The 24,571-nt window shown below is 41.9% G+C and overlaps 1 protein-coding gene across 2 annotated transcripts in view; it reads right to left on the bottom strand.

The window, feature by feature from the left end:
• DEPTOR (DEP domain containing MTOR interacting protein) overlaps positions 1 to 24,571 on the bottom strand; it is a 140,265-nt gene that overhangs the window by 64,328 nt on the left and 51,366 nt on the right. For both annotated transcript variants that reach the window (XM_079141724.1, XM_079141723.1), the window contains exon 4: positions 7,556 to 7,734. In XM_079141724.1, the coding sequence (XP_078997850.1) occupies positions 7,556 to 7,734 (179 nt within the window). The remainder of the gene's footprint in view (positions 1 to 7,555; positions 7,735 to 24,571) is intronic.

Raw genomic sequence — 24,571 nt, 5'->3', positions numbered from 1 at the left:
TTAGCTGGCCGTGGTGGCACACACCTATAATCCCAGCATCTTGGAAGGCTAAGGCAGGAGGATCTCAAGTTCAAAGCCAGCTTCAGCAACAGCAAGGCACTAAGCAACTGAGTGAAACCCTGTCTCTAAATAAAATACAAGATAGGGCTAGGGATGTGGCTGAGTGGTTGAGTGCACCAGAGTTCAATCCCTGGTAAAAAAAAAAAAAAAATTAAAAATTAAAAAAGAAATTAAACAAAGGACTGGAGATACAGCTCAGTGGTAGAGCACTACCGGGTTTAATTCCCAGTACTAAAAAAAAAAAAAAAAAATCAACCTGGAAGGACAGTTTAGTAAGAATCCTTAGCAAAGTCTCCTCCTTGTGATTTTCCCATCCACCAACCTCATCATCATGCTCCCTAACTATAAATCCTCACTTGTCCTTGTCTGTTCAGAATGAAACCCATTTCTCCCCTACTGCAATGCCTCTGTTGCAGGAGTCTTAAATAAAGTTTTCTACCATTATAACCATTTTATCAAGTGTTAGAATAGCTTCTCTTCAATGGTTTGGGCAAGTTGCAATTGATAATGCTCAGGACACGCCATCCCCAAATACAACTGTAGGAAACAATATCTTATCCCAAATGTGACTGCAGGAGACAGTGTCCCACCTCAAATCATGCCTCTCTGGCATGAGGATTCCCCCTGCCCCAAAGGCAGAGACAGGTTTAGTTAGGAAAGTAGATACATGTTGGGGGTAGGAGGTGAGAAAGTCGGGGGGAGGCAGAGAGAGGCCTTGGGAGTAAAGCAAGGAAGATGCATTCCAGGGAGAATGCAGGCCATCTCCAGACGGAGAGGCAACCATAAGGATTATTTTGAGGTAGTTATTTTAGGATCAGCTTTCACAGCAGTAGCTCTGAAAATCTGTCCCTTTATAAAAGAACTGCCCATGTGTAAGCACAAGCATGTCTCCTCTACACAGGGAAGGATGACTAAACCAGGAGAGACTCAACCCATGGAGAAGGCCTGGATTTAAATCTACTAAACAAACCTTATTTTGTTTGAGCCGCTCTCCACGGCCTGGCCCTTTCATCTTAGCCAGGTGTTCCCTGCCTTTTTTTTTTTCCTTCATTTCAGATGAGGATGGTATTTAGGTCTGAAGTTTAAATTACCCCTTGGAGATCTACTCTAGAAGTCCACTCATTTCTCTGGGTTATCGCCCTTGTATACAAGAGGGATGCATGTTACTAAACTTCTTCCCTTCTCCTGTTGCTACAGGGATCCAGTAAAGAACTCATGAAGAGCAGGGACAGTGGCACCTGGCTACAATCCCAGCCACTCTGGAGGCTGAGGTAAAAGGATTTCAAGTTCAAGGCCAGCCTCAGCAATTTAGTGAGGCCCTGCTTCAAAATAAAAAATAAAAGGGCTAGGGATGTGGCTCAGTGGTTAAACACCTCTGGATTCGATTCCCAGTTTAAAAAGCAAAAACAAACTCATGAGGGTAGAAAGTTATTTTTCTTCCCCTGAACAATCTCACCTTTAACCTTCATCGGTCCTTCCCTTCCTCCCCACCATCTTCCCTTCCTCCTTCCCTCTCTCCTACTTTTCTTTTTTCTTTTCATTATTTGATTTCCTCTAGGCAGGTTTAAGCTGAACTCTGTCAATGTCCTTGATTACTGGAAAGATACCACTGATTCCTGTGAGGATCAAGCATCTGTTAAGGAGAACTGACACAGTCAACACCATTTTGAAACTTAGCTTCAGTCTTGAAACAAGAGCCACCTCAGGATCTCACTGACACAGGCGGACCTAAACCCCAGACAATACTTCATCATCATGCAAAGAAAGAAAACTGTTATCTGGGGCTGAAATGCTGAAAATCACTTGGTTTGACTCTTCCCTGACAATCCCTAATAAGGTCTAACCACAAAAATTTCCTCCTCCCTACTCCCCTGTAACTACCCCAGCAGAAGACGGGATCTGTCTCCACTGGGCCCCCATCTGCAGGTTTGTCCTGAATAAACCTGTGTTACTATTGAGCTGCCTCTCCTCTCTCTGTATTTCCTTCATTCAGTCCTTTCCTTACAGCATCTAGCCTCCCAAGTTCTTTATGGCTTTCAGAGTAAGTCTCAGCAACCTTCTTCCAGTAAGGGATGGGATAATCATTACTACCCTGGGGCAGCGGGGAGGATTCAAACTACTATATGTATTGCACAATGTTATCTAAATGCATTTTTAAAACAAAAGAAAAAAAAAAAGAGGGCTTTATGAAGTGTTGAAATTGTTGAAGTGCTTTGACTAAAGCTCTAAAAGAGGAAATTATACGCCCGGACACAGCAGCAATAGCCTGATTATCCAGGGTCAGCTGCTGCAGCTGTGAACAGTTTACCCACATGATTATCCAGTTTCCATCTCCCTCCATTTAAGGCTGAGATAGCTGGATGGCAGCTAAGACACTGGGGGCAAGGGGGTATAGGGCAGTATCTAATGTGAGTAAAGAAGCATGTTCATCCCATTTGCAAAGGTTACACAAAAATCTCAGGGTACTTGGTCATTGTTTGGAGAAAGGGAATCTTGTAGATTTTATGGGATAATGGTATTGATAGTTCCAACCTCTGCCAGGCTGTGTGAGCTGATATGATAAAAGTTGAACATTTTTCCCCAGTGTCATGAGACTTGCAATGAGCACCCTATCTTCTTTAGTAGTTGAGAGGCTGCCTCTGAAGCTAGAACTGCCTTGATTCCTGATCTTGAATCTACCACTTTTTAGCTCTCATCTTCAGCAAGTTTACTTAACCGCATCCCAAAATGAGAATGATTACCATAACTCACTCAGCATGGAAAGAAATAAAAGTCAACACATAGAGGCTGAGAATAGTGATGGCTGGCCTACGGTAGGAGCTCCCATAAATGATGACCATGATTTAGAATCGATCAGATCACATACAATAGCTAGCATTTGAAGGCCATCAGAGTTAGACACTGCCCTAAAAACTTTTGCCAACTGCTGTCAATCAGTTGTCACTCTGTCCAGAACAGTCCTGATATAGAAGGGCCTGCTTGTGGGGCTGGCCCAAGGCTAGCAACTGGGAACTTGACTTTTGAAGGTCCCCAAATCATTAACCAATGAGGCCATTCTGCCAACTAAGGTGCTGAATGGCGCTGTATCCCCTGCCCGACTGTTTGTACAACAGTGTGATGTATGGAGAACACCTGCTTTCCTTCAGAGTCTGGAATGCAGCTGGCGGCAGCTGGCTGAACAGGCAGAGTGAGACTCTCAGGCTCTGAGTCTCAACAGGGCTGCCCTGGGCAGAGACATGATGTTACCACACTTCACCACTGGAGGAGGGAGTCAGTTCTGTGTGGCCAGGTGGGAAACCTGTGCCTGGATTTCCCCAGACTCCACCTGATGTGTCTTTGCCTCTTGCTGATTCTGCTGTGCATCCTTTCACCACAATAATCTCAGTTATGAGTACAGCCACGTGGCAAGTGCCTCTAATACATCACAGAACTTGTGGATGCCCAAAGAATCTTTGAGAGTGGCGCTTTCAAAGGCATATAATGGGATTCTAATTTTATTGACTTAAAAATCTGAGGAATAGAAAAGTTAAGAGATGGAGACATGGTTCCTCAGGTGGTAAAGGTGCTGAGATTTAAACTCAGACTTTCCCTCCAACTGCTCTTGCCAGGCTGCCACACCCAACTGCATACATGCTAGACCAAGGCAAGCTTCTTTCTAAGGCATGATGCTTAGCAGGGACTGGCCAGGAAAGCAACCTTGGGAAAAATGTCTTAAAGGCTTGGACCTCAGATTTCTTCACTATAAAACTGTAATAGTAAGACCAATGTCACAGAATTGATGTGAGGATTTAATAAAATTATATATATATATATATAAAATATAATATAATATAAATCATATGTGTGAAGCACATACATAATTTGCTATCCAACATATTAAAATCTATGAAGTATTTAGCCTGATGCCTGGTACATGGTAAATATCAATAAACTAAGAAGCTAGACAAAGTTAGGTCCAGTGGTGTATACCTGTCATCCCAACTACTCAAGAAGTTGAGGCATGAGGAGCTCAAGTTCAAGGTGAGCCTGAGCAACTTACCAAGACACTCAGCAACTTAGTGAGATTCCGTCTCAAAATGGAAAATAAAAAGGACTGGGAATATAGCTCAGTGGTAAAGCCATCCTAGGTTCAATCTGCAGTACCAAAAATAAATATATACATATATCCACACAGACACAAATTTATGTAAGCATAAATATGCATGCAAATTAATTACTTGAGTAACAAATTCTGCCATAATAGAGCATCATTCACCATTCATAAGTGAAGCTAGTTAGGATTTCATGAGTGGGCCTGATTTTTACACCAACTGGTTTCAATGGATGGAAGCACTTTTTTTTTTTTTTTTTTTGGTAATGGGGATTTAACACAGGGGCCCTTTACCACTGAGCTCCATTTCCAGGCTCTTTTCTTTTTGATTTTGAGACAGGGTCTCCCTTAGTTTAGGACACTAACTGGTATTGATCATGAGCCCTAACATATATAGATATGATGGCTACATTTCTGTAACTCCAAGTTAGCAATCCAGCAATGAATTGCTGTGCTGTGCAATGAGCTCAACTGTTATACACAGACTATCCAATGCTCCTAAAATCATGGAATGCAAACTTGTGTGGTTAAGATTTGCTATCAATATCTTCACTTTGTCCTTTACATTATATGCATGTATTTTGTGGTGCTGGAAATTGAACCTGGGGGCTTGTGCCTGCTAGGCAAGTTCTCTATTAGTGAGTCACATCCCTAGCCCTGCATTGCGTCTTTATGGCACTTAAGTTTACAGCATTATAAAATTCATTGTAATTGAGGTGTAATTAGTCATTCCTTAGAAGTCATATGGAAACAATTCAAGGCATCTTCTCTCTTCTCTCATGCACAGTATGAGTCAGTAAATCATAGTACGAGAGGCTAGTTTTCTCATAGAACCCTGTATCACCTGAATTTTTCTGCCTGGGCAAAGATGGCAGAACCAACTCTAACCCAAAAGTGCTGTGGTTCTCTGGGAAAACCCTTCACTTGAACGACTACCAGCAGTAATATCCATTTGAACATTACTACTGAATGACTTCTGACAAATTATATAACCTATTGATACTTTCATTCCCTGATCTGTAAAGTGAATATAGTAAGAATGCCTGTCTTATAGTTAACAATACTGTATTATACCCTTAAAGCAGGGGGTAGATCTCACATTAAATGTTATACTTACCACAATGAAGTAAAATTTTTAAAAAATTACTAGCTACCTTGTCAGGTTTAATAAGTTAATAAAGGGTAAAATGATTACAACAGTGCCTGGCACCGTGTAAAATCAATAAGCAAATGAACGAAATATATGGTACATCTTCTACTGTCTTCTAGTTGCTTCTACAACCATTTTATAATCCAACAAGGCTCTGTGCCTTTGAAGTCTAGGGGCCAGGCTGGCACCATGCATTCTCTCCATCTACCCTCCCGCAGAGAACTCAGCTCTGCTGGAGGCAGGTCACCCACAGCTGTGAGTTGCGTGTGGTAGCAGCGCACAGGACAAAGCACCTGGGATTTGCCCAGTGTCACTCCAGCCAATACCTCCACAGCAGTGGCTTTCCAAGTATTTGACCCCAACACACAGTGACAGATAGCTTTTATGTTGCAACTCAATACACAAATGAATACCACATAAATATCCATGTTACACTGTATATACTATCTACATATAGTATAGAGAGTATAGCATATATAGTACATAGACTATATTTATACAGTGTTTACCTAACTGAAATAAAATTTGCAAAATACTTATCTTTACTTAAAATACACTGTTATTTTCTATTCTAGTTAAATCAAATTCAGTTCCTCTTAAATTTTAACACACATTCTAATTTTGTGGCAATCATCTTAAAATCCAGATCAGATTCAGCAGGACTTGGGCAGGGTCAGAGATTCTGCTTTTCCATCACATTCCCAGGTGATACTGCTGGTTCATGGGCCGCACTTTGATTAGAAAGAGTCTAATCTAGTTTACTTAAAGTTACTTTATTTTATTTTAAAATTTTATTAATGCTAGAAATGATCCTCTAAACTTATTTCAGGATCTACTAAAAGGCTGTAATCTGCAGTTTTTAAAAACATTGCTCCAAATACTTTCTAAAGTTTATTTCAAGTCTATAATTCCTAACCGTGGAATAGAAATCCTATAGAGGCCTGGAAGGGAGGGGATCCTGGGGAGGGAGCCATAGAAAAAGTAACTCAAGGACCACCTTTCACGTGGCCTATGGGCAAAAAGCCTTCTTGTTCCAATTTCTCTCCTCCCAGCCCAAAGCCTACACCTCATAGCTACGTTATTTGACCGACTAAGCAGTTACTAAGAGCAGGGCACTGATCCAAGTGCTTTACACCTACCCAAGTATTCACAGAGCCACCCTATGAAGTATCCCAATTTTCAAGATAGGGCAAGGTAAGCAGCTGTAAATGGTGGAGCTGGGATTTGGGAGGCTGTAATTTTGTGAGAGCCCACCTCCAAGATGGCCCCGTCTCCTCTCCCACACTGAACAGGGCTGACCGTGTAACCAACAGACTATTGAGGAAATGGCAGAGTCTGACTTCCAAGGCTCAGTTAGAAAAAGCACTGTGGCTTCTGCCTTTCGCTCTCTCAGATCCTCTTTTGCTCTCTCTGGGGAACGCCAGGCTGTCAGGTCACCAGAATCCTCAAGCAAACTGCTGAAGTCTACACAGTGTTGCACTGAAGCCTCCTGCCAACAGCCAAAACCAACCTGTTAGGCAACAAATGAGTCACTATGGAAGTGAGTCTTCCAGCCTGGCTGGTCTTCAGAAGACTATCGCACTGGCCAATGTCTTGACTATAACCTCAGGTGACACCCAAGCCAGAACCACCCCTCTGAGCTTCTCCCAAATTCCTAACCCACAGAAACTGTGTGAGATAATAAAAGTTATTATCGACACCTTAAGTTTTGGAGTAACATGTTATTAAATTTTAGGATAATTTGTCATGCAGCAAAATGCAATGATACACTTCTGAACCAATATATTATGCTGCATTATTATGATTCAGCCCTATAAAGAAAGTGAAAACTTTATGAAATCTTGTTGGATTAACTCTTCACTGTGGCTATTTGTATCATGGTTCAGAAAAATTTCATTTTCTCCTCCCAAGATATTTACTACCCAAGGCCATGGAGTTGTTTGTGATATTACATTCTCATCTGATCAGAAGCTTCTGGAAGCACTACAAGAATCTACCTGCCTTTATCAGCTTCTGCAGTCATCTTTAAAAACAACATACCCAACAGTGACATTCTGCTAGTTTGTGTCCCAGAATGAGAAGGCATGACACACAAACCTGAACTTAACTCTCAGCTTACAGACAAGCCAAGCTGTACCCAAGCAGAGGTGCAACAGATTCACAGAACATACACTGAGAAAAAAGTGCCTGTTGTTATAAGTCACAAGATTATGGGGCTGATTGTTACCGAAGCAAAAGCTGACCAATACACTCACCATGCTGTATGATGCCATGCTCCATAAGTCGATGGCAAAGCTGCTCCGCCTCTTTTCTTGTGGTGGCCTCACCTTCCTGAACCAGCCAATCCAGGAATTCAGATGCCATGAAGGTGCGCTCATACTTGGCCCCTTCCTCTTCCCTGGGTTGTAAGAGTGTGTTTTCAGGGCTCATCAACCTGGGAGGAAAAATGGTGGAAGGAAATATAAAGCAAACCTACATAAAAGGATCACAGCTCATTTGAAATCCTAAATCATAGACTTCTGTGAAGTTTTATAGCAGTTGTCAGACAGACAGATTTGGCTGTCATGTGCTGCCACAAATGTAAATTCTAAGAGAGGATCTGCTTCAGAAGTGAACAGATGCATTTTCTCCTGGTAATAAGGGGGAAAAAACTGGAAATGTGATCTAAGACTTCACCATTCATAGACTCTATTCAAGATATCCACCTTGCAAAGGAGTAGCCCCATCATATCTTTCTAAAAAGGCTAGTATTTCTTTTCTAAAGACATTCCATTTCCCAAATCACTGTGCTAACAAGATTTCTGCTGTAGACTGTTTGTGACCACCCCCCAACTCTTTGTATATGCTGAATAATCCTTAATGTGATGTATTTAGAGATGGGACTTCGGAAGAAAGTTTATAAGGTTGAAGCCCTCATGATGGAATCCTTAATGTGATGTATTTAGAGATGGGACTTCGGAAGAAAGTTTATAAGGTTGAAGCCCTCATGATGGAATTAGTGCCTTTCTAAGAAGAGACAGAAGACAGCCTGCTTCTCTCTCTTTGTTCTGTCCATATAATGACACAGCGACAAGACAGCCATCTGCACACCAGGAAGCAGGCCCTCATCAGACACAGGATCTGCTGGCACCTTGATCTTGAAATTCCCAAACATTTGTTGTTTGTTTAGGCCACCCAAATCTATGGTAATTTTGTTAAAGTAGCTGATCTTACTTATAGACAGCTATATAAGTCAATTCTTTACAATCTTCCTATCTTCACATAGCTTGCTTCCTAAGCAAGCATTTCTCCACTCCTCTGAATTCTGTCCTTCAAAATAGGTCCACTTGGGGCCATCAGCCTTCTCCTAGGCATGCAAATATGATACAATGTAACATAAATCTAAGTCTTCTTTTAGGCTGACATAAATACCGTTAGATGTTACTGACCACTTCCTCTGGCTAAAGGGACATCACACTTATGTTTCTCTGCTGTTCCTCCACTCCAGCCTCCTTCTCAGCACATTTGTGATGGTTCCTCCTCATCTCCCTGAATTTGAAAGGCTGGAATCATTTGAGATTCAAACGCCAAATACTTCTTTTCTCATTCCATAAACTCCTGGGTGAACTCCTCCAACCTTATAGATTCTGTTTCTGTCTGTGCCTCAAAAATCCCCAAATGTACATCCCAGACAGGGCCTGTACACCCAACTCCAGTCATTTGCAATCCATATAAAAAGCCAAAAATTGAACTCCTGTCTTTCCCTCCAAACCAGCTCCTCTGCTAGTGAGTGCTTCTACTCTTTGGCCAGAAAATAAAGCCCCCATACCACCGTCTTTGCCAGTTCCCCCACACCCACAATCTGTTAGATGAACTGCAAATTTTATTTCCTAAATCTCTCCCATGTACATCTAGGTCTTCTCTCTCTGCATTGCCACCACCTTAGCCTAAAACACCAATACCTTTAACTGAGATAATGACGGTGTTTTCTTAAGAGGATACTATCCATCCACTTTTGTTCTCAACCCACCTTTATACAGCTGAATCCTGACAGAGCAATTAAACTATCTTTCAAAAATTCAAATATGATAATGTCCTGACACTGTTGAAATTATACTTCAGTGAGCTGGGTGCGGTGGCACGTGCCTGTAATCCCTGGGACTCAGAAGGCTGAGGCAAGAGGATTACAAATTCTAGGCTGGTCTGGGCAACTTGGAGAGGCCCTCAGCAACTCAGCAAGATCTTGTCTCAAAATAAAAATAAGAGTAACCTCTTGCTCCTGCAATAGTTCTTAGTCTATTCTTCACACCTGAATAAATCCCATCCCTTTCACTCCTATAAAAAAAATTAAAAGAATTAAAAATAAGAAGGGCTGGGGATGTAGCTCAGTGGTAAAGTACATGTGGTAATGTATAAAGTTCAATCCCCAGAATCAAAAAGAAAGAAAATAAACTTCAATGGTTTCTCATTGCTTTTAAAATAAAACCCAAATTCCTTTACATGGTCTATAATGCAAGAAAAATCCCAAACTCTGTCTCACTAGAATCGTTGTGGCCAGGTGTGGTGGCACCTGCCTATAATACCAGAGATTGGAGAGGATGAGGCAGGAGGATCACAAGGTTGAGGTCAGCCTGGGCAACTTACTAAAAACCTGTCTTGAAATAAGAAAATTTTAAAGGGCGGGGGTGGGGACAGCTGGGAAGGTAGCTCAGTGGTAGAACACCCCTGGATTCAATCTCTAGTATTAAGTAAGTACTCACTGTCACCTTGGTTGTGCTCCAAAGGAAATGGCCTTCTTTAGTCCCTCAGACATCCCATGCCCTTTCTACCACAGGGCTTTTGAATGCTGGAATGTTCCCTCCTGTTTTTCCCCATCCTGCCTCCATTCCTCATGCTTATGTAACTCCTATCCCTTGCATCTTTATTGACAGGTCTCTATCACAACCTTCTCATGTTTCCCCTGCATGTTGTGTGATTACCAGACTAAGGAATACCTCCCCCACTCAATTATAAACTCCAGGAGGGTAGGCTCCATGTTTGTCCACGAATTTTTTATGAAAAACAGAATCTCATCAAATACCAAGGTCACTGTATCATCTTCTTTTGTAAAACTGCCTGGCAAGCTTCTGTCTTCCATATGAAAGCTGGTCTCTCTCCTTTAAAAAGCTTCCCTTCCTCTCAAACAATAATATGCTATACAAATTGAACCACTTCCCTCTAGAGCAGGAAGAAACCTTGGAGATCCTGTAGCTCCCCTCTTCATCTACAGGAGAAAAACGCAGTTCTCATGCAGATGAGAAAAACTGGCCAACAGCCCTCACTGAAAGGGAGAGAAGGGTCTCCAGGTTAGGCCTGTCCTTAAATCACCTCATCTGGGGGTAATGGAACAGTATACCTGAATCCCTGTGGTGTCCATTCTCAATGCTTTCTGACTTACAGCTCAGCTACACTAGAGAGTGAACACTGTTCTAGGAACCAGAGAAGGTCTCCACTTAGCAGCTTTGAGACATCAGGCAAGCCACCTTTATTTCCAGCCTCATTTTTCTCAGGAGTATAATGGTCTCTTCACACAGCTGTGGTAACAATCACATGAGTGAGTGAAGAAACAACTTTATGATGCGGAAGACACCGTACATGCCAGCATCTCACTACTTAAGTAACCCTGATGCGCACACCAGGACATGATGAACTTGTGCCTAAAGGCTATGAACTGCCAAAAGCAGAGATTCTTTCAAACTCCCCTTGGCTCTTCCCAGAAGAATCCTGAGTTCTGCTGAATGCAAGGCATGGAAGGGCACAGGATTAGGAAGCAGCAGCCTTGGGACCCCAATACGGTCTACCACACACTAGTCACGTCTTTCCTCACGGCTTCAGTATTCTCCAAACATCCATTAAATAAGGAAAATACTGCCTATTCCACTTTTCTCACTGGGTTGCTGCTCTCATTGAAAGTCTGCAAGGAAATCCAAAAGTTCTAAGAATAAAATGTATATTCTTATATGAAGAGAATTTATAAAAGCTAGAAATTCTCATTTAAAACCTTCTAATTCAGCATGATCTCATTTAAAACACTCCTTATTTAAATCCTTTCCCAAGTCCATCCTTAGAAGTAGTTACTAGGCTGCTTTCCTGGAGTTAGTAACGGTGGAGCTAGGATGGGCAATAAGAACTACTGAAGTATTATTGAATATAATACTGGCCTGTCCCTTCTTGAAAGGTGAAATGACAGAATCATGAAGACATTCTATAGGTGACCAAGTGCACAGCTCCCCTCATGCTGCCTTCCAGTTTGACTGCCCTGTGTCTCCCATCAAGAGGTGAAGTCTATTTCAACTTCCCTTGAACTTGGGGTGGCTTTGAGACTTGCTTTGATCAACAGGATACAGAGGAAGTGACATTACAGAGACTTCTAAGGCGAGGTTCAAGAGGCCTGGCAACTTCTGCCTTTGCTCCATTGTAGCACCACCACGGAAGAGAGCGGGTGGCCTCTTGGAGAAGAAGAGGGCATAAGGAGGGGGACCATGGTGCCCAGGAAGCAGCCAGCACCAACTCTCAGACACATGGATGAGACCATCCTGAACCTGCTGGCCCTCCAGCAACCGCCGGAACAAGTCCTGGTGAAGGGACTAGAAGAAGCACCATGCCAACCCATAGAATCGGGAAAAGCCATACTATGAAGTTGTAGGTGACATACTTTGCAGGAATAGATAGATAACTGGGACACATTCCTGTCACTGGAAAGTGGCAATAATATGTGAAACATCATGCACAGAGACATATCGCACAGCTCAGAAAGTACTGAGGGCAAGATGAATGAATACTGGAGAGTGCTGAAAATTAACTACACCGAAAACAGCCATGTGTGGCCAGACCTCGGAGCCTGTGCTGCTGATGGGAATCTAGGCGAGAGGATGAAGGGATTCATGTGCATGTCCAAATAAGGAATACCACGCTTTGAGGGTCAAAGCAATGAAGGAGTAAAAAAAATGGAAAAGTAGCCTCAGTTTTGACATTATAAGCATATCTCCTGAGAAATCTCTGATTCTTACAAATCTGGACCATGTGCCACTTCCAGAGCCCTCAGGGAATTACCCGCTCCCATGACTGTAAGCTTTTGGAAAGCAGAGACCCTGTCTATGTAGTTCATGGTTGTTTCCCAGCATAATAGGTTTACAAAAAAATATTGGCTGAATGAATAAACTTGTTTCTATGCATTTCCTGTTATATATCATCCAATGTGGGGAGGGGGAGGAGGGAAATTGGGAGAATAAACCTAGAGGTGCTTTATCACTGAACTATACCCATAGTCCTTTACATATTTCATTTTGAAACAGGGTCTAAGTTGCTGAGGCTGGCCTCCAACTTGTGATCCTCCTGCCTCAGTCTCCCAAGTAGCTGGGATTTCAAGGTTGTGCCACTAGAGCTAACCCTGGTGTATAATTAAAAATGACCCCTTAGCTGGGTGTGATGGCACCCACCTGTAACCCTGGTGACAAGGGAGGCTGGAGCAAGAGGGTAGCCAAGTTCAAGGTTAACTTGCAGCAAATTAGCAAGGCCCTAAAAAACTTAGGGAGACCCTGTCTCAAAAAAAAAAAAAAGGGCTGGAGATATAGCTCAGTGGTTAAGTGTCCCTGGGTTCAATCCCCAGTACTTCCCCTAAGAAATCCCTCTATACCTGGGGATAGTGGGGCACTCCTACAATCCCAGCTAACCAAGAGGCTGAAGCAGGAGAAGTATGAGTTTCAGGCTACCTTGGGCAACATAGTGAGAACATGCATCAATAAATAAAGAACTAAAATGACCCCCTTAGGATGCCTCTATATGGAGATGAGGTGAATCAAGAGTTCCAGTGAGATCCTGTCTCTAAATAAACACAGAGTAGGGCAGGGGATGTGGCTCAGTGGTCGAGTGCCCCTGAGTTCAATCCCTGGTTACCCCCCCACTACCAAAAAATAGAGAGTTCCAGTGTGGGGAGTGTAGCTCAGTGGTAGAGCCCTTGTCTAATATGTATCAGTTCCTGGATTCGATCCCCAACACCAGGAAGAAAAATTTTAAAAGTCTACACTGTTGACCCTCTACTTCGCAGACAGACGCCTGGCCTTTAGCCTTGTTGATAAAGACTCTGCCGTTTCAGCTCAGGGATTCTCCTTTCAGGGTCTGGGGAGGACAAGTGCATGGGGTTACTTTGTGTCATTTCTCCCTCTAGAATCAAGACCTGCCAGACCTCTAGAGTTCCTGCTAAGCAGCTGGTAGACTCTGGACAAGTGGCTGGTTAGCTGTTTCTGCCAATGTGAGTTTCAGGAAAGAGAGTAGCTGGCAGGCTGCCTGGTTGGTTCAGCTTGCCATTTAAAACATGCCCCACCACGCTTGACTCTTCCTTATTTCATTTCCCCTTACAATCAAGAAAGTATATCCCTATCCCGGTTCCCCTTTTTAAGACCAAGTCTTTCTTGCAATTTGATTTTATTACTATTATGCAGTCACAGCGTTAAAGCAAGAATTTGACTTACAACCCATCCCCATCATCTTTTGCTATATAACAAGCTACCCTCGAATGCAGTGGTTTTAAACAACCATCACTTAATTATATTTTAGTGTTCGATGCTTTCCTTTCCTGGGGGTTCATCTGAGAATCCATGGCTCTAGCTTGGAGTGACACACAACTGCAAGCAGAGGGTGGCCAGGGCTGGAGGTCTGCCTTTGTGGTGCCCCTTAGTACAGCCTCTCTGTCCAGCAAGGCAGCCTGGACTTCTTACATGGTACTGCAGGACTCAAGGAGGAGGAAGCAGATGCTGTCAGGGTGACAATGATGTCAACTCCTCCTCCTCCCAGTTTTATTAGGATATAATTCACATACCATACATTTAACCCATTTCACATGTACAATTCAGTGGGTTTTTAAAATATATACATGCAAGTCGTACACTATCTCCATAATCCACATGACAACATTTCATCTCCCCAACAGGAGACCCCAAGCCCATTAAGTTACTCCCCTATTCTCCATCTCCTCAGTCCTAGGCAAACACTAATCCATATTCTGGCTCTGAATTTCTCTCTTCTAGAGAGTTCATGTGAATGGCTCATACAAAATGTGGTCTGGGCTGGGGTTATGGCTCAGTTGGTAGAGTGCTTGCCTTGCAAGCACTAAGGCCTTGCATTCAAACCCCAGCACCGACAAAAAAAAAAAAAAAAAAAAATTGTGGTCTGTTGTGACTGGCTTCTTTCACTTAGCATAATGTTTTTATAAGGATCATGCACATGTACCAAGTATTCTTTTTATTGCCAAATAATATTCCACTGCATGGGTATACCACATTTTGCTTATTCATTCACCAATTGGTGAACATTTGGGTTTTTTTCCACTTTGACTTATCATGAATAATGCTGCTACGAACGTTTGTGTAGTCATTAGCTCCATAATGATGTTTCAGTCAATGAGACCACATGTACAATGATGTAGTCTAAAATCAGATGGATTTCAACTCTTCACAGGTTGATTATCTGACTCTGTTTCCTCATGTGTAAAATGGGGATAATAATAGTGACAACCCAAGGAATTGTAAGCTTAAACATGATAAGACATAAAAATTATGGTGCCTGGCACACCATCAACAAACACCAAATACATTTTAGCCATGGTGATGATAATGACATTGACAATGATAATGACTACTATATGTTTTATAGATGGAGCCACTACTTGATTAAAAAAACTTTCTTTGCATCAAAATGAATAAAACTTGCATATCATAAGATAAAAATTCCTCCTGAAGGCATAGAGCCATTTCTATGTGTGTTTCAGCATTAATAATTCTTGCCTCCTGCAAGGATTCAGCAGGCCAACTGCACATGTGAACTGATTTCAACCTTTCCTGCATCTATATCTGAGTCAGATTTCCCAGACTCACATTAACCAAAGGGAAGGCAGCGTACAATAGAAGGAACTGCTACATTTAGGTGCCAGTACAAGAATAGAAACAAGCTGATAGCAATCTCCTTGTACATTGAAAAAAATCAAAAGATCTGAGCAGACCCTATATAACGTGAGACTATACGTGAATGGTGTGCAGGGGCGAAAGCTAGGGAGGGAGTTAAAATGAACCATGGAGTTGTGGGGCCAAAAAGACGTTTGAGAATGTAGAGAGAGATCTTCAAAAGCAAGTCATTTTAATGATAAATTATTTTATATACATGATAACCATTATTTGGCTTTAAAACTTAAAAATTAATTCACTCAAAGATTAATGGTCTTACCTCTGAAGGTAGTTTATGAATAATTTTTCCTAATAGAGTTCTCTATTATTCAAATTCTCCCCCAAAGAGAATGTACTACATTTATAACTGAGAAAAATGTTACCAATCAAGAAGTTAAATTAAGGTTAAGTTTGTGTTTAACCAGATGTGTTGTTCCTGAGAAAATATAAGTAAAAATGGTTATATTTCTTTTTCTTGTCTTTCTTTCTTTCTTTCTTTCTTTCTTTCTTTCTTTCTTTTTTTTTTTTTTTTTTTGGTACTGGGGATTGAACCCAGGGTCACTTAACCACTGAGCCACATCCCCAGCCTTTTTTATGTTTTATTTAGAGACGGGGTCTCCCTGAGTTGATTAGGGCCTTGCTAAGTTGCTAAGGTCGGCTTTAAACTTGGGATCTTCCTGCCTCACTCTCTCCAGCTGCTGGGCTTATGGGGTGCAGTACACCTGGCCAAAAAAAAAAGAAGTGGTTATATTTCTATACCCAATATAATAAACTAGTTTACAAATTTTAAACTATACATTTAGATGTATGCTTCCCATGAAGAGTTTTGAACATCTAATATTGACTTGTGTGATGAGCAAGAAAATATTAATTAGGGAGAAATGCTTACACCAGCACTGGTATTTTTAAGTATGACACTATTATCCATAAAGTAGATGCTATACAGATAAATTGATATAAGTCTCATGATAATTAGGTTAGGAACCAGTAAACAGAAAGTTAATATTTGTGAGTAAAAGCAGTACATACTGGGGAAGTTGGGGGGGTGAGGACAGCATCCTGCACTCCACCACCGAGTCTCCTCTCCCCGCTTCTCCACACCACACGCTGGTTCTCACCTGTGTCCCCGACTCACGCTGTTCCCTCACATCTTCTCTTCCCTTCCCTGGAGAAATCCACCTTATTCTTTAAAAATAGGGGCTGCTGGCTGGCACAGTGATACAGGATGTTTACTATGCAAGGGAACCTGGCTTCAGGGACAAGGAGGGCTAAGGTCCAGCCCCAGTCTGAGGGAAAGGCAGAGGGACACCAGGCTCTCGTTCACATCCAGGTGCTGAATAGCCGGGGCAGTGGCGCTCACCTGTAATCCCAGTGACTCAGATAGGGTCTCAATAAAATGCTTAGGGCCTCACTAAATTGCTGAGGCTGGTCTCCAATTTATAATCCTCCTGCCTCAGTTGCCTGGGTCACTGGGATTACAGGTGTGCACCACTGTACCTGGCTCAATTTTTTTTTAATATACTGAAGATTGACCCCAGGGGTGATTTACCACCAAGCCACATCCCCAGACCTTTTTACTTCTTATTTTGAGACAGGATCTTGCTAAATGGCTGAGCCTAGTCTTGAACTTGTGATCTTCCTGACTCAGTCTGCTGAGCTGCTGGGATTACAGGCAGTGGCAACACTACAACTAGTTCAATTTTCAATGTGCTATTTTTACCCTTCCCTCCAGCCAAACTAGAAGCTCCTAAAAGAGAAAGACCATGCCTTAAATGTTTTTATTTCTTAGAAAACTAAACTCAGAGAAGAGGTATACATGAGAAGCTCCACAAATATTTTCTTATCAATTGACAAAAACTAAGCAAAAACCATAAGAAACAGTAATGGAAAATGTGATTTGAAAGATCATATCCCTTCCTCTTGGCTTATTGTTTCAAATTAACTGGAAGAAAACCAAGAAGTTTTTAGTGCTGGTTTTACGCTGCGAAAAGACTGAGATTCTGAAACCTACGCTGTGATTTTCACATTCCCCCTGGTATTTAATGTTGTCATACAGTCATTTTCAGAACTTGAATCAGCCCTAGACAGAGGCCAAGTGCAGATTCCAAGGCCAGGGTCATTCGAAAAGGATACATTAACTGTGGTTTCATAACCCTAAAATTACACAAAAAGGAGAGAAACCGAGGACCCTTACCCTCAATCCAAACAATCTGAACCTCCCTCAGCCTTTGGAACAATGGTCAAGGGAAGCTGAGTTTCTTAAAGGCTCTTTTAAAGACGTGGTCATTATTTATTTTGGATGCTTTCATAATCATCAGAAAACAAAAGGATTTGCTACCAAAAACGAGGAAAGAAAAGAGGGGTAAAGGAAGAAATTAAGGAGATATAAGATAAAGTGACAAAGAAAAACGGAATACAATACCAAGAAGGGAAAGTAAATGAATATATTTAAGAGAGTTAAAAAAGTGATGAAAACTGAATATATGTATTGAAAAAAAGAAAAATAACCCCTCAATACAAGGATAAGCAGGGACCACTTTTAAGTGAATAGGTGAGATTATTACAGGATCCAGCATGTGGAAGCAGTATAAAAAGGGAAGATAGCCAGGGATAGTGATCTGTAATCCCAGCGGCCTGGGAGGCTAAGGGAGGAGGATAGCGAGTTCAAGACTGGCCTCAGCAACTTAGCGAGATCCTAAGCAACTTTGTGAGATCCTATCTACATAAAATATAAAAGGACTGGGAATGTGGCTTAGGGGTTAAGCTCCCCTGGGCGCAAACCCCCACACCAAAAAATAAATAAAATAAATAAATCAGGAAGACAGTCAGGTACCTGGCACACACCTCTGATTCCAGTGGCTCAGGAGGCTAAGGAAGGAGCACCAGCACCAGCAATTAATTGAGGCCCTAAATGACTTAATGAGACCCTGTTGCAAAATTAAAAATATTCAGCATTCCTGGGTTCAATCCCTAGTACGGGGGCAGGGGGGAGTGTTCCTACTCTCCTTAGTCAACCAACATCTTATTTGTACAGTCATAAAACTCCCTCTCTTAAGACAGCTTTTTTTTTTCCCCTTTGGTAATGGGGATTGAACTCAAGGGTACTCAACCACTGAGCCACATCCCCAGCCCTATTTTGTACTTTATTTAGAGACAGGGTCTGCTGAGTTGCTTAGGGTCTCGCTAAATTGCTGAGGCTGGCTTTGAACTCAAGATTCTCTTGCCTCAGCCTCCCGAGTCGCTGGGATTATAGGCATGCGCCACTGTGCCCCACTGTCAGCTGAGTTTTGGAGTGTCAAGGTCATCTCATGGAGAAAGGATGGTCTTTTCAACTACCAGTGAGGGGACAACCAGCTACATGCAAAAGAACAGAGTTGGACCCTCACTTGACATTATATATAAAATTACTCCAAATAGTTTAAAGACCTAACCATAAGAGCCAAAACCATAACAATTTAACAGAAAAAAAAAGGGGTTTTCATGACCTTGAGTTTGGCAAATAAACAGATTTGACACCAAAAGCACACATGCTAAAAGAAAAATTAAACTGGGATAATCATAATTTAAAACTTGTGTGGCTAAGAGGAGCACAATGGTGCACGCCTGTAATCCCAGAGACTCGGAAAGCTGAGGCAAGTTTGAGGCCAGCCTCAGCAACTTAGCAAGAAGCTTGGCAACTTAACGAGACCCTGTCTCAAAGTAAAACTAAAGGGGCTGAGGATGTAGTTCAGTGTTAGAGTGTCCCTGGGTTCAATCCCTGGCACAAAACCAAAACAAAACAAATCAAATCCCTGGTACAAAAACAAACAAACAAAAACAGCCATCAGGGAAGTGAAAAGATGAAAAGACAAGAAATAGAATGGGAGAAACTGTTTGCAGATTGTATCTCTGAAAAGGGATTTGTATCTAGAATAGATAAAGAAGCCTTACAGTACAATAATAAAAAGATAAATAACCCAATTAAACAGTGAACAAGTGATCTGAACCAATCAAAGAAGATGCACACATGACCAATAAGTACATAGAGAGATGCTGGACATCAGTCAGATGTAGTAGCACACACCAATAATCCCAGTGGCTCAGGAGATGGAGGCAGGAGGATTCCAAGTTCGAGGCCAAACTCAGCAGCTTAGTGAGACCCTAAGCAACTTAACAAGACCCTGTCTCAAAATAAAAAATAACAAGCGCTGGGGATGTGTCTTAGTGGTTAAATGCCCCTGGTTCCAACTCCAGTACCAAAAAAAAAAAAAAAAAAAAAGAACAAACACAAACCAACCAACCAAGGAGATATCATTTCACATTAGTTTGCTAGGATAAAAAAAAAAAAAAGCTACATAATAACAAGTATTGGCAGGAATGTGAAGAAATGGAAGCCTCCTACACTCTTGGTGGGAATGTAAGATGGTGCAGCCTCTTCCGCGAAGTCTCACAGCTCCTCAAACCATGAAGGACACTTACCCATGCAATGTAGTCATTCTACTCCAGGTTTATGTCCAAGAGAAATGAAAACACCTATCCACAGAAAATGCCGCACAGGAATGCTCATAAGAGCATCACTCATTATGGTCAGAAAGAAATAACACAAATGTCCATCAAGTAGCAAAACTGAAATGTCATCGATCCATACAATGGAATATTATTTGGCTATAAAAAGAAATGAAATACTGAAACATACTGCAACATGGGTAAACCATGAAAACGTATTTAGTGAAGGAAGACAGCCACAAAACACTACACACACACACATATATATATATATATATGATTCTATTCATGTAAAATGTTCAGAACAGAGAAGACTATAGGGACAGAAAGTAGATTAGTGGTTGACAAGGGACGAAATGGGTGGATGGAGGACTACAGATGTGACATGGGATTTCTTTTTGAGGTGATGAAAATATTCTAAAACTAATCACAACAGTTTCACCTGTGAATATAGTAAAGATCATTCAATTATAGGTTTTAAATGAACAAATTGTAGAGTATGCCAGCTGTATCTCAATAAAGCTGTTAAAAATCACTTCTTTGATGTTTTCATTTATTCATTAGATATTTACTAAGTTAACTGTGTTCCAGGAGATAAAGCAATGAAAACCATGGCCATTACCCTTACATATTATTATGTGGGGAACCAAACATTAAAAACCCATAAGCCAGGGGCTGGGTGGCACATGGTGGCTTGGTGGTAGAGCACTTGGCTAGAATGTGTGAGGCCTTAGGTCCAACCCCCAGCACCACCACCACCACCACCACAACAAACCTAAATGCCAGGCACGTAAGTGCTGTAAACAGAGGTAGAGGTCTATATGAGGAGAAAGAAGAAGGAAGGGAATACAATAAACAAGTCTACCAAAGGGAGCTCTCAAGCTCCAAGTTAAGAAGGAATAGAGTGTCCCTGGGAGCCAGTGAGAGGGCACAGGTCAAGGTCGGCAAGTACAAAAGCTTGGTACCAATGAAAGTCAGGACAAGATGTCAGGACAGGATGGGGAGGGAAGGGAGGACAGAGCAAGCAAGAGCACCAGAAAGTGACCAGGTCAGAAAGATTTTTTACCCTACAGGTGAGAAGACCCACAGAAAGATACTGAGCTCAGCAGTGTCAATCAGAATAGCAAAGATGAGTTGGGTAAAGTGGGGCATGCCTGTAATCCCAGAGCCCGGGAAGGCTGAGCAGGCAAGTGCAAGGCAGCCTTAGCAATTTAGCAAGACCCTGTCTCAAAATAAAAATGTAAAAAAAAAGACTGATAGAGAGCCCCTGGATTCAATCCCAGGACCAAAAAAAAAAAAAAAAAAAAAAACCAAAGATGACAGCATAATGATCCTTTTGTAGATGTGATCAGTCACTTTGTCATTTCCACTACAGCAATCTTGCTTTTCATTCAGCAAATGTATCAGGCACTTACTGGCTACCCTGACTTGTGCTGGTTGCTAGGAACACAACAGACAAGGCAAAGTTTCTACTTTGGAAGACCTGGAGGAAGCAAGATACACACATTCTCTGAATGCTGGGATATATATATATATATATATATATTTTTTTTTTTTTTTTTTTTTTTTTTTTTTTAATAGTACTTTTGACTTTGCCTACTGGCTGGAACCCAGCAAGAGGTTATCAGCACCAAAACATCAATGACTAGTCTTGGTGTAGGGAAATGGGAAAAAGAAACACAAAGTGGAGCCACTGGTGTGTGGGCAGATGCTCAACCATCACTTAGCATCCTCAGAGGGAAAGGCAGGATCCACGAAAGTGGGATGGGATGGAAAGGACACATTTCAGTTATTTCTGGATCTATTGTTTTCTGTAAAAAGGAAACAAAATGAGTAAATCCAATACCCGAAGGGGGTGGAGATGATCTGCTTGATTACTTTCTCCTCCTCACTTGCCTGTCAACACACATGGCTCCAGAGGGGGAGAGGCACAGGGAAGCCATCCCAGATTTCCCGAGGTTTCCAAGCTGTGGTTGGTTTCTAGGATACTAAGCTTCTTCTCAAAGTGATGAGGACAATAATACTTATCAGAGTCATTGTAAAAATTAGAGATAATCTGTTTCAAGTCTGCACCATATCCCCTGGCACACAGTTACGATGAGCAATGATACACACGATTATACACACCCCTCCCCAGGAGCTGACTCTTACAGAGGTTGGACAACAGTCTGGACTGGCCAGAAGGTATCTGAAGAGGGGTGGTGGGAGAAGGGTGGAGCCTCGTTATGGGTAAAAGAGAGAAAAGGCAAAGAAGTTAAATTAATTAAAAGGAAGTTTTATATTCCAGAAAATTTGAACATTGATGCCAAAGTTCGTTTTGTTTGGGGTATTTATTGAGCTATGGTAGAATACAGAGGACATTTCAAAAAGTGCTGTCTGGGTGGTGGTCTCAATACATTTAACTTTATGGTTGAGCTAGAAATTTAACTTTAGTAAAGTTGAAGATGTTATTTGGATGTTCTTTTTTCAGGGTATGAAAAACTGTTCTTAGGGTCTCTGAAATTAATAAATGCTTTCTGTCAATTTGGTGCTTTTCCTATTTGGTGGAACAATGCCCTTATTTTCCCTCCCAAGCTGTGTATGAAGGGACTGTAATTAAGCAGGGATGTTTCCATTTAGCAAACAAAGCAAGGAAAACAATGCAGCAACTACACCTCCTGGAACCATCTCTGCACTTAACAAGAAGCCACCACCCAGGGGAGCCTCCATCTTTAAAAACTCCCAGCTGGGCCTCCATTGGTATCTCTCCTCAAATATTTCCTTTTACTTTGTGCCAATGTGCCTCTTCTCTCAGAGGTGCCCACCGTCACTTTAGCTTTGTGTGTGTGCTCTTTTCTTCTCTGTTGCAAGTTGTTGACTACAGGGGGCCCACCCTGCCTCTTCCCCCTTGATCCAACCAGAGTGATTTTTTCTAGAAAGGACTCTGTGGTTATGAATCTCTTCCAGATGGAATCCACCAACACTAAGTCAGAGCTGAAGTCTTTGGACTCAGCATGCTTGACATGGTATTCAATCTCCACAGATTCACTGCAAGGAATTTAAATTTGAAAATTTTAATGCCGATTACGGCAAAGTAAAGAGGCAGCCCTGTTAGCAGCTTTTGGCCAGCAACTGAAAGACTTCATGCATGTTACTCAGGCCATTTCAAGAAATTCACTTCACTTTCCTTACCAGTAAACTGATGGTACAAATATCTCCATAGAGGTGTAGGAAGTACTGAATGAAATTATGCTCAAGAAATAGGATTGTAGCTAGGCATGGTGGTGCATGCCTGTAATCCCAGCAGCTCTGGAGGCTGAGGCAAGGGAATTGTGAGTTCAAAGCCAGCCTTAGCAACTTAATGAGGTACTAATCAACTTAGTGAGACCCTGTCTCTAAATAAAAATATACAAAGGACTGGGCCTGTGGCTCAGTGGTTAAGTGACCCTGGGTACCGTTCCTAGTCCCCCCCCCCCCCCGCCCCAAAAAGGACTATACTTAGAACACAGAAGTCCTGAGTAAACGATGGCTATGACTATCTCCTGAATGTATACAATCAGAAGCTATAATTAATAAACATGAATAGAATGTAATAGTAAACTTTTTTTTTTTTTGGTACCAGGGATTAAACCCAGGGACACTTAACCATTGAGCCACATCGCCGGTCCTTTTTATTTTTTATTTTGAGACGGGATCTTGCTGAGTTGCTCAGGACCTTGCTAAATTGGTGAGGCCTTGAACTTAAGATCTTCCTGCCTCAGCCTCCTGAGTCGCTGGGATTACAGGCATGTCCACCTTGTCCAGCTAGAATAATAAAAATCTACTTGCTGTTCTATTTAAATTTGAATATCCCTAAATTTAGGAAAGAGAGAAAGGGGCTACCCGTTGATTCCTTTTCTAAATAAGAATGCCCAAACATTCATTTATTCCTTCATCTCTTCAACAGCATTTAGCAGGTACATCCTCTGTTGGACACTGAATCTCAACATGGGTGAGGTTTCGAGGTCCCTCCCCTCAAAGAGGTTTTCAGTCATGCTGGAGAGACTGAAACATTGAGCACCAGTTACCCTGGAGAGATGGCTGTAGGAAAAGAGCCAGAATAATTAATAATAGTATAACCAAACTTCTACTCTACAAATAGTGGCCACAAGAGAACCATGTGCCAGTTTCAACTATCATATTATACATGGTACACTATTCAAACAACAACACAAAAAGATCAAGTAACTATTCTACTCATAGAGTAGGCAATTCCACCTGCCGGTCAACTCCTGGAGAAAGGAGTTAAGAACTCACCTTAGTCCTTAAGTGAATCTCACAGATTCTGTCAATCAGGGTTTCAGCAGGAAAAAACCAAGATAATACCAATGGGCTAATGAAAGGCAGTTTATAATATAGGAACTACTAAAGCTATGGGCAGGGTTAAGGGAAACTAGGAAGGGACAGTGAAGCTCAGGCCTAAGAGACTGGGTGGGTGGCCATTAGCAACTCCAGGCCTGAGGGTTTTGGGGAGAAGGGGATATCCAGAGCCCACAGAAGATGGATTTAAGGAGAGGAATGCCTGACAAGAGCTGTGGCCTCCTATAGTGCAGAGGAAACAGGAATGTCTTGCTAGTAGCTCCACTGACTAAGCCAAACCAGGAGGCAGAAGACTATGGGGCCTGTTGAAGCAGTTCACACAGACCAGCCTCCTGGAGGCATGGAAGCTTGGAAAGGGCTGAGAATGGATCTAGAAGACAGACAGAAATGTCCCACATACAGGCTGAACACTCCATCATGCAGAATATAACTCTATTGTATAAAGGCAGGGGTTTTGATGCAACTTGGATAATAGAAGACTTTTTTCCTTTT

Source organism: Sciurus vulgaris, assembly GCF_902686455.1.
Source record: "Sciurus vulgaris genome assembly, chromosome: 1".
NCBI lineage: Eukaryota > Metazoa > Chordata > Mammalia > Rodentia > Sciuridae > Sciurus > Sciurus vulgaris.
The sequence above is the reverse complement of the archived record's forward strand: the minus strand, read 5'-3'. Positions and strand labels throughout refer to the sequence as shown.